This window comes from Narcine bancroftii, chromosome 6 (assembly GCF_036971445.1).
Source record: "Narcine bancroftii isolate sNarBan1 chromosome 6, sNarBan1.hap1, whole genome shotgun sequence".
NCBI classification, from domain to species: domain Eukaryota; kingdom Metazoa; phylum Chordata; class Chondrichthyes; order Torpediniformes; family Narcinidae; genus Narcine; species Narcine bancroftii.
In genome coordinates, this window is record NC_091474.1 from 28109417 (window position 1) to 28124736 (window position 15320).

The window sequence follows — 15320 nt, forward strand, 5'->3', positions numbered from 1 at the left end:
ATGGAGGAAGTATCATGATACAGAAGCACCAGGACAGAATTTCCCTTGCAGCCATTATGGCTGGGCATGTCTGTTCAGCATTGGCCTCATCAGCCACCTGTGAAACAGCTACAGACATGGACAGCCCCCTTCCTAAATATTCGTTCCCCAAGCCATGATGATGAGTATTATTGTATTAATCTAGTTCATGTTGAAATCTGATATTCCTAGGATCTGGATGCTGGTATTCATCCCAAATTTTCCACAAAAGCAACCATTTTCAACAGGGGCCATAGCACATTTAAGTAAAAGTCTTGTTTTCTTTTCACCTCATGTAACATAAATACTTGTAAAAAAATTTTATGTAGTTGGTAGGAGAGAAGAATGTGATAAACCAAAACATGACTGCTTCACAGGGAAGGGGCCCATAAACTTTGAGTAGAGTCCTAGCCAAAACAGGTTGTGAATGAGTGCACTAAAGCACTGATACAAAAATGCTTATTAAAGACACGTCATCTTGTTGGACTTTTAATTTACAATCTCTAATATGATAACCAGTAACTTTGCAAAATAATTGATGCTCCTTGACATTGATGTCCAGAACATTGGCAAGGTTTTTTTTTAGGTCAAGTTCAACCACATCTACCAAGTAAATGGTATAAATGTAAAATGGCTAGACTTGCTCTGAATAGTTCTCCTTCAGTTGCTTTAAACTTGCCTCAGTCTTGGTCAGGTTTCCAAATGGGCTATTAAGCCATCTGCCCAAAGCAAATGGGGTCCTTTAAATTGTGTCATTGAATTCCCAATTACGATTTTAACCACAATTTGACCAGGAGGGTTGATGCAACTTTCCGACCAGAATGAACCCAGTTCGAACCAGCAGCAGGGCATTTTACTTTCCTTCGGGGGCCACAGAATCTTTCATACAAGATTCGGGTCTTCATTGACCCAACACAATTCCATCCCACTATTCTAGAAAGGAGTGGACAAACTAGGGGTTATAATCCAGCTTTGATTTCTATCTTAAAATGAGTTGAGACCTAAAACTATAATATAACATTTTAAGAAGTATTTTACTGATTTGCCCAGTCTGGATCAGTGTACATCGAAAACTGGCATGACCATTGCTATGTACCGTAAAGGCCATTGTATAAGATAATCTGAAACTTAAAAATTTCCACCTGAAAATCATGAATCTCAGCATCTCCTCCTGTCACTGCACAAGTGACCTGAGCCACTTCCAACAAGAGGATATTTTGTGTCTAATAGTTCTCTCACCCCTGCCAACCCCTCCCTTCTCTGGTTTAACTGGGCAGTTCCAATATTGTACAAATATTTCCTCTGTGTTGATTATGGAAACTGTTCTTTTGGGTTACTATTGTTGTCTTGTGTTTTTACATAAATAATTGTAACAATTGGGGGGGAAAAAAATCAGGTCGATGAAAAGAGTATAAAATTCTTTCCTTGACGACACTGCCGCCATATTCCCAAGGGCTCCGACGCCATCTCATGCATTTGTTATTTATGAAGTCTCAGTGGTCATCTGCCCAGTCCAACGGCACCTGCTGACAGTGGTTTATTTTAAAATATCCAAATAAAAGTTAAACCTTTAAATAATCATTTGTTATTAAAATGACAATTTTAATGTTATTAAAATTTGCTTTTAATAGCATCTACTGGTCAGCAGTAAGTAGTAAAACATGTCAGTCTGCAGACACCGTGGTTAAGTAAAAACCCAATGCTGGAGAAATTCAAACATTTTACTTTTTATAGGCAGGTTTTTTTTCGGGGTTGTTTTATACAAAAGGAATAATTCAAAACCAGCATTTTGGGTGAAAATTCCATGGGTCATCCTATACAATGACATATACAATAATCAGGATTGCTCTTACCTTGGTATCCCAATATGAAATGGTGTTTTATTTGCATGCTGCAATGCATACATTTTCCTGTGTGTCCATGTGCTGATTTGCAGGCGCCTCAGATTGAAGAGACTGCCATCCATGCGGTACCGGATGTAAACAGCGTCTTCATTGTTGAGGTCTTTCATGGCTTGTTTCAGCATCATGCTGAAGAAGATAGTAAAGAGGGTTGGTGCGAGGACCCAGCCTTGCTTCACGCCGTTGTCAATGGAGAAGCGTTCGGAGAGCTCATTGCTGTATCTGACCCGACCTTGTTGGTTTTTGTGCAGTTGGATAACCATGTTGAGGAACTTGGGGGGGCATCTGAGGCGCTCTAGTATTTGCCAAAGCCCTTTCCTGCTCACGGTGTCACAGGCTTTGGTGAGGTCAACAAAGGTGATGTAGAGTCCTTTGAAAACTGAGGTCCTCCATCAGCCAGCTCCCCACCATGACTACCAGCCCGCCCACATCTCCATCGGGCACACAGAACTCAAAACAGTCAACCAGTTTACCTATCTCAGCTGCACCATTTCATTTGATGCAAGGATCAACAACGAGATAGACAACAGACTCGCCAAGGCAAATAGGGCCTTTGGAAGACTACACAAAAGAGTCTGGAAAAACAACCACCTGAAGAAACACACGAAGATCAGCGTGTACAGTGCCATTGTCATACCCGTGCTCCTGTTCGGCTCCGAATCATGGGTCCTCTACCGGCATCACCTACGGCTCCTAGAACGCTTCCATCAGCGCTGTCTCCGCTCCATCCTCAACATTCATTGGAGTGACTTCATCACCAACATCGAAGTACTCGAGCAGGCAGAGTCCGTAAGCATCGAATCCACGCTGCTGAAGACCCAACTGCGGTGGGTGGGTCACGTCTCCAGAATGGAGGACCATCGCCTTCCCAAGATCATGTTATATGGCAAGTTCTCCACTGGCCACCGAGACAGAGGTGCACCAAAGAAGAGGTACAAGGACTGTTTAAAGAAACCTCTTGGTGCCTGCCACATTGACCACCGCCAGTGGGCTGATATCACCTCAAACCGTCCATCTTGGCGCCTCACAGTTCGGCGGGCAGCAACCTCCTTTGAAGAAGACCGCAGAGCCCACCTCACTGTCAAAAGACAAAGGAGGAAAAACCCAACACCCAACCCCAACTAACCAATTTTCCCTTGCAACTGCTGCAACCGTGTCTGCCTGTCCCGCATCGGACTTGTCAGCCACAAACAAGCCTGCAGCTGACGTGGACATTATCCCTCCATAAATCTTCGTCCGTGAAGCCAAGCCAAAGAAAAAGACATTATCTTGTGGGGTGAAACATGAAAGTCTGCAGACGCTGAGATTGTGGTAAAATCTTAAAGGAACAACGCCTCATATTTTGTCTGGGCACCCTCTGACTTACCCAGCTCCCCCATCTATCCCTATTCCTCCTTTCCTCTAGCTGGCTCTCTCTTTCCTTTTCTTTATCTCCTTTCCCCCAACCCTGCATTCACAGAACTAATCCCCCCCCCACTCAATACTCATCTTTCCTCACCTATCCTATCCATATCCAATTAACACCTTTTGCTTGTTACTCTGCACTCCACCCCTACCCATTCTTTCCTTTTCTCCAGCCTTTTAATTCAGACACCAGTCTATTTTTACTCATACCTTGAAGGGCTCAGGCCCGAAACGTCAGTTACAGTATATATCTTTAGCTCCTATTGGCGTTGCAAGACCTGTTCGGTTCCTCCAGCATTTCTGTGTTTTAATACATTATCTTATGAATGATCTATTGCTGCTGAGAGAAAGACCTGGTGGTATCTGATCATAAGGTGATACACATTTCACAAAAAAAGCTCCATGATTAATGTTATAGCCCTGCAAACCTTTCCTATTAAACAATTCCTTTTTGGTATTGAACCTACTTTCACCACACTTTCAGGCAACAGGTTCTAGATCATTATCAAATCAGATACTATTTATTGTTATAATAAAACAGAAATACCATATTACATGAAATTGCCTTTAGTCTGTTATAAGATAGACAAAGATTCACCATTAGCATTGCCCAACACCCCTTACAGTCACTATGTCCGTGGATTTGCCTCCAGCGCTCCCACAGCCTTTGCAGCTACACAAGACTCTAGTTCAAACCATCAGCAACCTGAACCCACATCCAAACCTCCAACACAATGAGGAAGCCTTCAGCACCTAGGGCTCTTCGGGAGCCCTTCTTGCCCATAGCATCTTCATGAATCTCAGTTCTGATACTTGGTTCTCATGAGCCAGTTGCCAGAAGCCCACGGCCTGGTGAGTCCTTTGACCTCATCACCAGGAGCCTGCTCTGCGTGGATTCTTCACCCGCAAGTCACCAACTTCTCACCGTCTGTGTGTGTCCTTCAACCGCAGAGCCCCTGGCTGGTCCGCCACAGTATTCATTGTCCTTGAGGTCATCTCTGCTTCTTCTTATTGAGGGTTTTGTCCCTGTTACTGATGCCCTGCGCCAGTCCGCTGCTCCCCTGGAGTCTGCAACCCCTCGTGGCAGCTACCCAGCACAGGCACTGCCATCTTGGACCCAGACCCTGTAGTCATAGGATTTTAAAATAAACTACCATCAGCTCCTTTACAAGCCATTTAACACTTGTATGGAGCCATTGGCAGTCAGACTGGGTAGTGAAATTCAGCAGAGCAGTGCTGTGTCTCCACTCCCGCTCTTAAGTCCACACCAATGGCAGCACTGCTGTAACAGAGCTCCATCAATTTCATTTAAACAATTTACTAAGTTCTGCTCAACCTATCCCTGTAAACTCTACACAAGCTGATTGGATTGTGCAGCAGTGCCTTTTTGTCCGAGCTGAAACTTGGTTCAGATTGCCAATTGCTGGTACGGAGTTAAGTTGTTTTTTTTTCTGAAAAGTGGCTTTATTCATTATCTTACAACAATTGGTAGCAACAGCTTTATTTTACAGACAACAGGCACCCACAAAAAAAAATAAATATTTTAAGTCAAGGTTACAGCATATTTAGTGGATGCAGGAGTTTGACAGGGATTTATTCATTGATGGAAAATGTTACACAGGGGATGGTATAAAGTAACAACAAGCCATAAATTGTTCCGTAGAATTTACAAAAACCAACGCAGTTTCTGTACACAAATATGTGTTAAACTAGGAGTAGCCTGGGTACAAATGGGTGCAAATACCTTTTGCCTCTGAACTGGCAAAAAACTGGGGGATGTTATTGAATCTGAATTTAGGTTCCTATACAAAACAGCATTAAATTTATATCATATGTACAGTGCAACTCCTCACAGTTAAAATACTTTAACATCAATAATTACTAAAGGGTGCTTCTTTGAGGTAAGCAGTACTTACAGATTGATAGTATTGTTTTACAATACAGGAAATAATGTAAATGAATTAAAGGGATTGTTTAAAATGTGTTAAAAAAATTCTAACACAAGACTAACTTCAGATAAATCTTTAGAGATCGCAACAGAATTGAAAATGATCTAAAAACACGATTAAAAATGAAGTGTCTGTTTCTAGCACCTTTTCATGAACATACTTTTGTTACCGGGATCGAAAACATTGATGAATTGTCTTTTTTTTGTTGTCTCTTTCTTTCATTCAATCTCAGGGCTGTGCTTCAAGTTTTCTTATTTGCTTCTGTGATCATCCACTTCACGACTTTTTGGAAGGTCCTGATTTTACTGCCGCCACAGCTCCCTGGCAAGCAGAGGTGTCGCAGATACCTGGGGTTCCCATTGCGCCATTCCTCCCAGGCCGACCTGGCTCTCCCGCATAGCCTGGTTCTCCTGGTGCCCCATCACGTCCGTTTTTACTGATACCCATGGCACCTGGGGGACCTGGAGACAGGAAAGAGAGGGTTCAGAGAAGGTTCACAAGAATGATTCCTGGAATGAAGGGATTAGCATATGAGGAACATTTGCCGGCTCATGGACTGTTCTCCTTGGAGTTCAAAAGAATGAGGAGGATGGGTGAGAACCACAGAGAAGCATTTCGAATGTTGAAAGGCCTGAATGGAGCAGATGTGGCAAAGTTGTTTCCCATTGTAGGGGAGTCTAGGTCAAGAGGGCACAACTTCAGGATTGAAGAATGCCCATTTGAAACAGATGTGGAGGAGTTTCTTTAGCCAGAGGGTGGTGAACCTCTGAAATTATTTGCCTCGGGTAGTTGTGGAGATCAGGCCTTTGAGTGTATTTAAGGCAAGAGATTAATAGGTATCTGAATAGTCAAGGTATCGAAGGTCATGGGGAGTGGGACTGAGTGGGAGAATGGATCAGCTCATGGTGGAATAGCAGAGCAGACTCAACAGGCCAAATGGCCTACTTCTCATATATCTCATGGTCTTACAGACCGTGACAGAGATGCTATGGGAGTCATACCCTCGAAATATATAATGGACGAGAGAAACTTCATTGTAAATCTACATGTAATTCAAAAAGTTGGCAACAAAAGCCAGCAGCATCTAAAAGTTCCTTTCAAATGGTCTAATGTCGAAAGATGTTTCCCAGAGACGGGTTCAACACAAAATGGCTGTTAACGGTTTCTTAAAGTTGCACTCCAGCGTTTCCCAATTTTTGATACTAGATTATCCGGTCTATATTTCCGTATTTTCTTTCGTATCTTTCTTAAATATATATAAAGAAACATTTGTTACCTTCCAATCGTGGAAGCCTTTGAGTAATTTTGGAAGATATAACCAGTACATCTACTATCTCCATAACCATCTTTTTTGATAACTTGCTTCTGGAGGTCTCTTGCCTTGCACGTAAATTAACTTTTCCAATGCCAGATCTTTTACTAATGCTAATTTTTTTGAGCTCCTAATGGACTCCAGAGCTGTGGTTCTCCACTAACTGCATGAGGATTTCTGTGCCTTTTTCCACTGTAAGGCATTTTACAATGTCCAGCATGCTAAATTGAATTCAAAAGGTAGTACTGGAAGGATACCTTTCTAATTGGGATCAGTGCTAGGACCTTTGATGTTTATGATCATATATTAACAATTTGGATGTGAATGCTGGAGATAATGATTAGTAAATATGCAGAACCTCTTACAGTCTAAATGCTGATTACCAGCCTTCTATCTCACTCAAGTTTCCTTTGTCCTTAAATTTCTTCCATCAGACTTATTGTCTGCAAATGTATATGCCTTTTCCTCTGATTATATCACTGAACAGTACCAAATAGGCCCTTTGGCCCACCAGGTCTATGCTGGCCCATTGCCAGTAATCCAAATTGCCCACATTAGGACTATCCTTTCATGGTGTGATACTATTTTTTTTGTTAACCACAGAGGTAGATAATTTCTCCTAAGTAAAATTTAGCATATACAGTAAAGCCCCTGTTATCTGTAATTCAAGCAGCCGGCAAAAACAATTGCAGAAAATAAATGGATTAAAAAATTTATGGAATTTTAAAATTGGCACACCTCACTGTTACTTTGTCAAAAATGCAAAACGCAATCTCAAGCAACCATAAAATTTACTTATCCGGCATATACTGCTCCCCAGAGGTGCCATATACCAGGGGTTTTACTGTATTATTATGTTTTAATTATATGCCATTGTTTGATCTTTTAATGGATTTTCTAAATCTCCACTACAAAATGTTTCCTTTGTATTATTGAGGAATACAAAATTAATGTATTATGGGGCTGGTAGTAGTATACTGACTGAAAATTGAAAGTAAGAATCATTGGAATTCTCTTGATATGGAGGGAAGAGACACATCACCAGGTGAGATTGTGAGTTCTGTAGATAAATGTGACATTAGAAACTATCTTATTTGTTGAATTTGCAGTTACTTCCTCTCCTTCAGGACTATCTAATCGAATGGATCTCAATCTTTTTTTCTCTCACTCACAATACATCTGAAGTAATTGCTTACTAACCACAGAGCTCCTAGAGCAAAGGTGAATGGAAAAAAAAAGGATGAGAACCACTGGTTTCACTTGAGAGGCTCGATTTTGCACCCTGACAATATTTCTACCTGCCTCCCAATTCTGAAGAAACCTCCACCTGAAATGTTAACTCATTTCTCTTCCACAGATGCAACCTGACCTGTTGAGCTTTCCCCACACTTTCTGTCTTTATATTTGCCTCAAATAAATTTGTGAGACATGACCTCCCTATTATAAAACCATGCTGATCAGTCCTTGTCCATCCAAGTTCTCCTTTAGAATACTCTCCCGTAACTTACCAAGCACAGATGTTGGGCTCACTGGCCTGTAGTTTTTGAATCTGTTGAAGCCTGTGCCAGGTATGATAATTACTTTCTAAAGCATCACTGTATCAATGCCAGTTGTGTCGAAATGCAATCCATCTGAGATTCAGTTTATAATTTACTGCAGCACAATTCATACCTGTCGTGGCTTTCACAGTAAAACATTCAAGGAACAGACAAAACACGGACAGTGAGCCACGAGGGGAAATACGAGGATCGATAGCAAATGTTTGGTGAAATAAAAATGTTAGCGTTCTTCAACGGAAGAATGAGGGTTTTGGGAAAGGACTGTAGATCTCAGGTCTTGGGCAACTGATGGAATGAAGGAATTCGAAGAACATTTCAGAAATTCTAGAAGGTGGTAAGAACAGGAGGAGATACGAAGCAATATTAATCTGAATTTTTTTGCCCTATAAATTTCAGTACATTAAGTACTTGCTCTTTTAATGTTATTCTGGAGCACGATGATTAATGTAAAAGCATTTTCTTTTATATATTAACAAAGAAGAAAAGCACAGAGGGTCCAAATATAATGTCCAAGGGGTTGTTCAAGGAGAATAAAGTTCTTTAATGAGGAGTACAAATCTGAAAAAAATTTCCAAGATTAAGCGCATACCTGGAGGTCCTTGAGGTCCAACTAAGCCATCAATTGCTTTTCCACGAACACCCTTCTGTCCCTTTATACCAGGATCACCTTGAGTGGAACAAAGCAATTCAGGGTGAGCTTTCAGTTTAAAAAAAAATAATAATTACAATTATTGTGGTTACATTAACAGCATTCCTTATGTACTTGAAAGGTAAGCCTGTTTATTAATCATTAAAATGTTTTTACAATGAAAAAAATTAACACTTTAAAAATCTTATTTAATCTGCCACCTCTGAGAAATTTGAATTTCAATGATAAAAAATATTGTGCAGAAGTGCTCATCACTCACATGGTTGCAGAATGATCTCTACAAGTTATTTTAAAGGTCTTTAAATAATACCCATTAGTGTCTTTGTGCCAAAAAATATTAATGTTAAAGCCATCTTCTACGACTCCCACAGTGTGATTAATTCAGTCCAAGGGGTGGGTGATGCCAGGGCAACAACTGTGCTCTCAGAATCACCAAGACCAAGGGGTTTTTTATTGATGGGGGGGTGGTTTGAGGAAACACACACTTGTCCACATTAGTAGGCCATAGGTGGAGAGAGTTAGTACTTTCAAGTTCCTGAGAGTCCATATATCAAAAGATCTCTGCTGGAGGCAGCTCATTGAGGCACCCATGAAGGTACACCAATGCCTCTACTTTCTAAGAAATCTGAGGAGATTTGGTATATTGTTGAAAACTCTATCAAACTTTTACAGGTGCACAGTGGATACTATACTGACTGGTTGCATCACAACCTGGCTTGATGATTTACATGCCCAGGAATGAACAAGGTCCATCACAGACTAACCTCCCATCCATTGTAGACATCTATGCCTCAATAGGTAGCCATCATATGAAGGACCCACATCACCCTGGTCACAGCCTCATCTCACTGCTAGTTAACAAAATCTGCAAATGCTAGGGCCTGGTGTAACACACAAAAGTGCTGAAGAAACTCAGCAGTCCACGCTACATCCTTCAGAAGTAAAAGGCAGTCGATGTTTAGGATCTAAGCCCTTGGTCAGGAATGGGAAAAACATGTCTGTTCTTCCACATTCCTGACAAGGAATTCAAGCCCAAAGCATTGATTGGATGCTGCATGACCTGGTGAATTTCTCCAGCACTTGTGTGTGTTATACTCTTCTCACTACTACCTTCAGGCAAAAGGTATAGAAGCCTGACGTCCAGCACCTCCAGATTCAACAACAGTTTCCTTACCAACAACTATCAGGCTCTTGAACCTCCTCTTGTTACACTGATCATGGACTGCTCCAACACCACAAAGGATCACCTATACTGTTGTAAGTCACTTTTTTTCTTGCACTATTCTAACTGAATATCTCTTTTTAATTGAATGCAGTTTTTTTTAACTTTTTAAAATAACAATAAACTCATTATCAGTCTGTCTGCATCTCAACATGATGTCCAGAAACCAGCATCAAAGTGTCACAGAAACTAGATTTCCACTGGCAAAAGTTTACTCTGGGCTTCTCAGATTTTGGATGCTTTATAAAATTCCTATTTTCTACTGCAGTCTAAGGATTTCCTCCAGGCGCTCTGGTTTCCTCCCACCCTTTAAAACATATGGGGATTGTCGGGTATTTAAGTGGCAAGGAATCGTGGGCTGAAAGGGCCTGTTACCATGCTGTATATCTAATTTAAATTTTTTAAACGTTTCTAAAACTCCCAAGTTTTCAATCAAAGCTCGATCAGTTTTTTTTTTAAAAATGAGATCAAACCGGCTGTGCCTTTGAACTCCAATTTCGAGTACCACACACTTGGAAACAACTTCTGGACTTCTCCCCTCTAAAATTTCTCCTCAGCCCCAATGGTTAGGCCTCTGTGCCCATTGTTCCAACAAATCACAAGCAACAGTGATGCTCAATGAATAACAGCTCAAAATCCCCTCCTCCAGCTTTCAGAGGAACGAGGTCAGTGACAGATCTGAGGGCGTGATGGTGTATTGATGCTGTTACTGGAGCAGTTATCCAAAGGCCTGAACTAGCAATCTAGAGAAACATTCATATCCCACCACTGCAGCTGTGGAATTTAAATCCAATTTTAAAACTTAAATAATTATCTTATATAAGAAAAAGTGACCATGAACTTCATAAAAAATCTATATGGTTCATGGATATCCTTCAAGGAACAAAATAGAAAATTACAGCATGGTACAGGCCCTTTGGCTCACGATGTTGTGCTGACCTATACAAACTTCAACAATCTAAAAATTCTCTGTCCCACACCTATAACCCTTTATTTTTCTTCCATCCATATGCCTGTCTAAGATTCTTTTATTGCACCAGCCTCCACCATCACCACAGCAATGCATTCCAGGCATCCACTACTCTCTGTAAAAAGAACTTAACCCTGATGTCTCCCCTCACCTTATACATAATTTATATGTAAATTACTGGAAGATGTTATAAGAGATCGTATATACAATTATTTGGATAGCCAGAAACTGATTAGGGATAGTCAACATGGCTTTGTGTGTGGTAGATCATGTTTAACCAATCTCAGAGTTTTTCGAGGCAGTTACCAGGAAAGTTGATGAAGGATGTTGTCTACATGGACTTTAGTAAGGCCTTTGACAAGGTCCCACATGGAAAGTTAGTCAGGAAGCTTTAAATGCTATGTATTCATGGTGAAGTAGTGAACTAGATTTGACAATGGCTAGAGAAGCCAGAGAGTAGTGGTAGATGATTGCATCTCAGACTGGGCGCCTGTGACTAGTGTTTTGCCTCAGGGGTCAGTGCTGGGATCATTGTTGTTTGTCATCTATATCAATGATCTGAATGATAATGTGGAAAATTGGATCAGCAAGTTTGCAGATGATACTAAGATTGGAGACGTTGTGAACAGTGAAGTAGGTTTTCAAAGCTTGAAGAGGGATCTGGACCAGCTGGAAAATGGGCTGAAAAATAGTAGATGAAATTTAATGCAGACAAGTGTGAGGTTTTGCATTTTAGAAGGACAAATCAAGAAAGGACGTACATGGTAAATGGTAGGGCACTGAGATTTTGGAGTATTGTGTGTAGTTTTGGTCACCTAACTACAGGAAAGATATCAACAAAATAGAAAGTGTGCAGAGCAGATTTAGTTGGATATTGCCTAGACTTCAGGAACTGAGTTTCAGGGATAGGTTAAACAGGTTTGGACTTTATTCCCTCAAGTGTAGAAAAATTAGGGAGATTTGATAGAGGTATTTATAATTATGAGGGGGATAGACAGAATAAATGTAGATATGCTTTTTTTAATGAAGGTAGGTGAGATACAAACCAGTGAACATGGGTTAAGAGTAAAAGGGAAAGGTTTAGGGGAACTTCTTCACCTAGAGAGTGGTGGGGGTGTGGAACAAGCTGCCAGTTGAGATAGTGAATATGGGCTCAATTTTAATATACAAGAAGAATTTGAACAGAATAGATGTGAGGGGTATGGAGGGCTATGGATTGGGTGCAGGACAGTGGGACTAGGAAAATAAAATGGTTTGGCACGGACGAGAAGGACCGAAGGGGTTGGTTTCTATGCTGTAGTGTTCTATGGTTCTACATTTGTCCTCTGGTATTTGCTACTGTTGTTCCGGAAAAAAGGTACTGGCTGTCCACACTATCCGTGTAGACCTCTATTAAGTCACCTCTCATCCTTCAAAGAGAAAAGCCCTAGCTCAGTTCACCTTGTCTCATAAAACACATTCTTCAATCCAGACAATACTCTGGTAAAGCTCTTCTTCACCCTCTCCAAAGCTTCCATATCCTTCCTGTAATGAGGCAATCAAAACTGGATGCAATATTCCAAGCGAAGTCCAACCAGAGTTTTATAAAACTTCCACATAATCTCACAACTCTTGAACACAGTCTCCCGACTAATGAAGGCCATCACACCATGAGACTTCTTAACTACCCTGTCACCCTCCATGGCAACCTTGAGAGAGCTATGGATATGGACCTCAAGGTCCTTATGTTCTACCCCCTCTGCTGCAATCATCCATTCTAACCTATACGTGTCTCCTGGCTTACAGCTGTTGGTGGATCATAAACTACCTTCTGAAATGGCCTAGCAAATGGTTTAGATCAGGGATTATAAAATGTTAGTCTTGTTAGCAGCGTGGCATGATTAGCATTATATTGTCAGCGCAGTGGATCCAGGCTTGAATCCAGCACTGACTGAAAGGAGCTTGTACGTTCTTCCCGTGACCTGTGTGGGTTTTCCCCAAGTGCTCCCACCCTCCAAAAGCTGTAGCCAAAGTTGACAGAGCTAGAGCTTTTCTCTTTGGAATGATGAAAGATGAGTGGTGATTTAATAGATGTATTTAATCCTATGAGGGGCTGAGATAGTTTGGACAGCCAGTACCTTTTTCCTGGGGCAACGATAGTAAATACCAGAGGACATCTGTTTAAAGTGAGTGAAGTAAAGTCTAGGGGAGACGTCAGGGATACTTTTTTTTTTACAGAGTTAGTGCCTGGAATGCATTGTTGGGGTTGTGGTGGTGAAAGTTGGTACAAAGGGAATGTTCAAAAGACTCTTGGATAGGTAAGGATGCAAGAAAAATAGAGGGCTGTGGCTGTGAGGGAGAGAAGGGTTAGATTGTTGTGGAGTAGGTTTACACAGATCGGAACAATGTTGCAGGCCGAATGGCCATACTGAGATGGAATATTCTCTGTTCTCCCTAATGTTTTAATTTTACACACATAGTTTGTGGCTACACTTGTGAACCCAAGAAGTCCGGTAGTAGCTGACAGAGTCCAGGTACAATTAATGCCTGCTCTTACCTCGTGGACCTGTATCACCAAGTTCTCCTGAAGGACCACTCAGCCCTGGTGGACCTGGACGGCCTGGGTGGCCAACCTGGCCCTTGGACCCTGGAGCTCCGGGAGGACCAGGGGGCCCACGTCTTCCTATCATTCCAGGAGCCAGCGGTCTCCGCAGGTTGTTCGCTAACAAGCCAATTTGATCTGTAAGAGGAAATGCATTTGAAACATTCAATTCTGTTGTTACATTTTCATTGTTAGCATGCTTTTAACCAGCGCTATGTCCCTATGGTCTGGCATTAAGCAACGTCAGAAGTGAGGAGGCAGAGTGGGGGTGGGGTGGGGAGGGGGAAATATCCTCCATCAACATTCAGGAAGCTTGGCACCAGCCGAGTCGAAGCAACCTGTTTCATCAGCACCCCATCAGCGTGGTGGCTAGCGCAACACTGTTACAGCGCCAGCAACCCGGGTTCAAATCCTACACTGTCTGTAAGGAGTTTCTACGTTCTCTCCACGTTTGCATCGGTTTCCTCTGGATGAGCCAGTTTCCTCCCACCCTCCAAAACATACAGGGGTTATAGGTTAATTGAGGTATTTGGGCGGCACAGGCTCATGGGCAAGAAGGGCCCATTACTGTGCTGTTATGTCTATATTTTAAAATTACTAAATATTTAATATCACTCTAAACCAGTGATTCTCAACCTTTTTCTTTCCATTCACATACCACTTTGAGTAATCCCTTTGCCATCAGTGCTCTGTGATTAGTAAGGAATTGCTTAAGGTGGTATGTGAGTAGGAAGGGAAGGTTGAGAATCACTGGCTAGACCCTATTATTAGTGAAATATTTTGCTTGAGAAAAATTGTCATTGGTCCATTTCCTTTGGAGTTATGAAACCGTGCTCATAACAAGTCAATTAGGTACGATTAAAACAGTGGTTTTCAAACTTTTTCTTTTCACTCACATACCACCTTAAGTAATCCCTCACTAATCACAGAGCACCTATAGCAAAGGGAATATTTAAAGTGGTAAATAAGTGGAAAGAAAAAGGTTAAGAACCACATTCAATCCTTCCATTATTGGCACACTGTGGCTACAGTACTCCCATGTACAAAACACACAAGAGTCAGCCATCTGCTCTATCATTCATTAAGATCATGGCTGATCTGGCTGTGGACTCAGCTCCACCTACCTGCCTTTTCCTCATTACTCTTAAATCCCCTACTGTGAAAAAAATCTATCCATATCTTTAATACATTTAATGAGGCAGCCTCGACTGCTTCCTTAGGCAGAGAAGCCCACAGATTGACTACACTCAAGAGAAGCAGGTCCTATATCTACTCCTCCTGAATCTTGAGGCTGTGTCCCCGAGTTCTAGTCTCACCTGCCAGTGGAAACAACCTCCCTACTTTTAATTTATTAATTTGTTAATTTTATGTTTCTAAGAATCACCACCCCCCCCCCCCCCCCCACAACTGAATCCTTCTAAACTGCAATGTATAGTCCCAGGCTTCTGAATCTCTCATCATTAAATAACCCTTAATTTTATGTTTCGAGGGGAGTCACGTGATGGAGTAGTGGCCGGTCGGGGAACTCCAGCCCTCTCCGGAAAAGTTTAAAAAAAACACAGAAAACACAAAGGCACAAACACAAAAATTAAAATAAAGTGAAAGTAAAGGTGGGAAGAAAATGGCAGCGAAGAAAGAAAAGTCGAAAGCAACGGGAAGAAGAGAAGAAGAAAAGACATCAGAAAAAGAAGGTGAAGGCCTTACCTGTCCGAGGAGGCCCGCTGTGGAGAGAGAAACCCGCTCCCTCAGGTCAGT

General features: G+C 41.6%; 2 protein-coding genes across 2 annotated transcripts in view; one reads left to right on the forward strand and one right to left on the reverse strand.

Annotated features, from left to right (window-relative positions):
* LOC138735880 (transcription factor-like 5 protein) overlaps positions 1 to 1983 on the forward strand; it is a 42163-nt gene extending 40180 nt beyond the window's left edge. The window contains exon 9 of the mRNA XM_069884446.1: positions 1955 to 1983. Within this exon, the coding sequence (XP_069740547.1) occupies positions 1955 to 1968 (14 nt within the window). The 3' untranslated portion in view covers positions 1969 to 1983. The remainder of the gene's footprint in view (positions 1 to 1954) is intronic.
* Positions 1984 to 4808: 2825 nt separating this feature from the next.
* col9a3 (collagen, type IX, alpha 3) overlaps positions 4809 to 15320 on the reverse strand; it is a 111948-nt gene continuing 101436 nt past the window's right edge. Inside the window, exons 30-32 of the mRNA XM_069884438.1 lie at positions 13521 to 13703; positions 8733 to 8810; positions 4809 to 5733 (exon numbers count right to left, since the gene is read on the reverse strand). Coding sequence (XP_069740539.1) covers positions 5549 to 5733; positions 8733 to 8810; positions 13521 to 13703 — 446 coding nt within the window. The 3' untranslated portion in view covers positions 4809 to 5548. The remainder of the gene's footprint in view (positions 5734 to 8732; positions 8811 to 13520; positions 13704 to 15320) is intronic.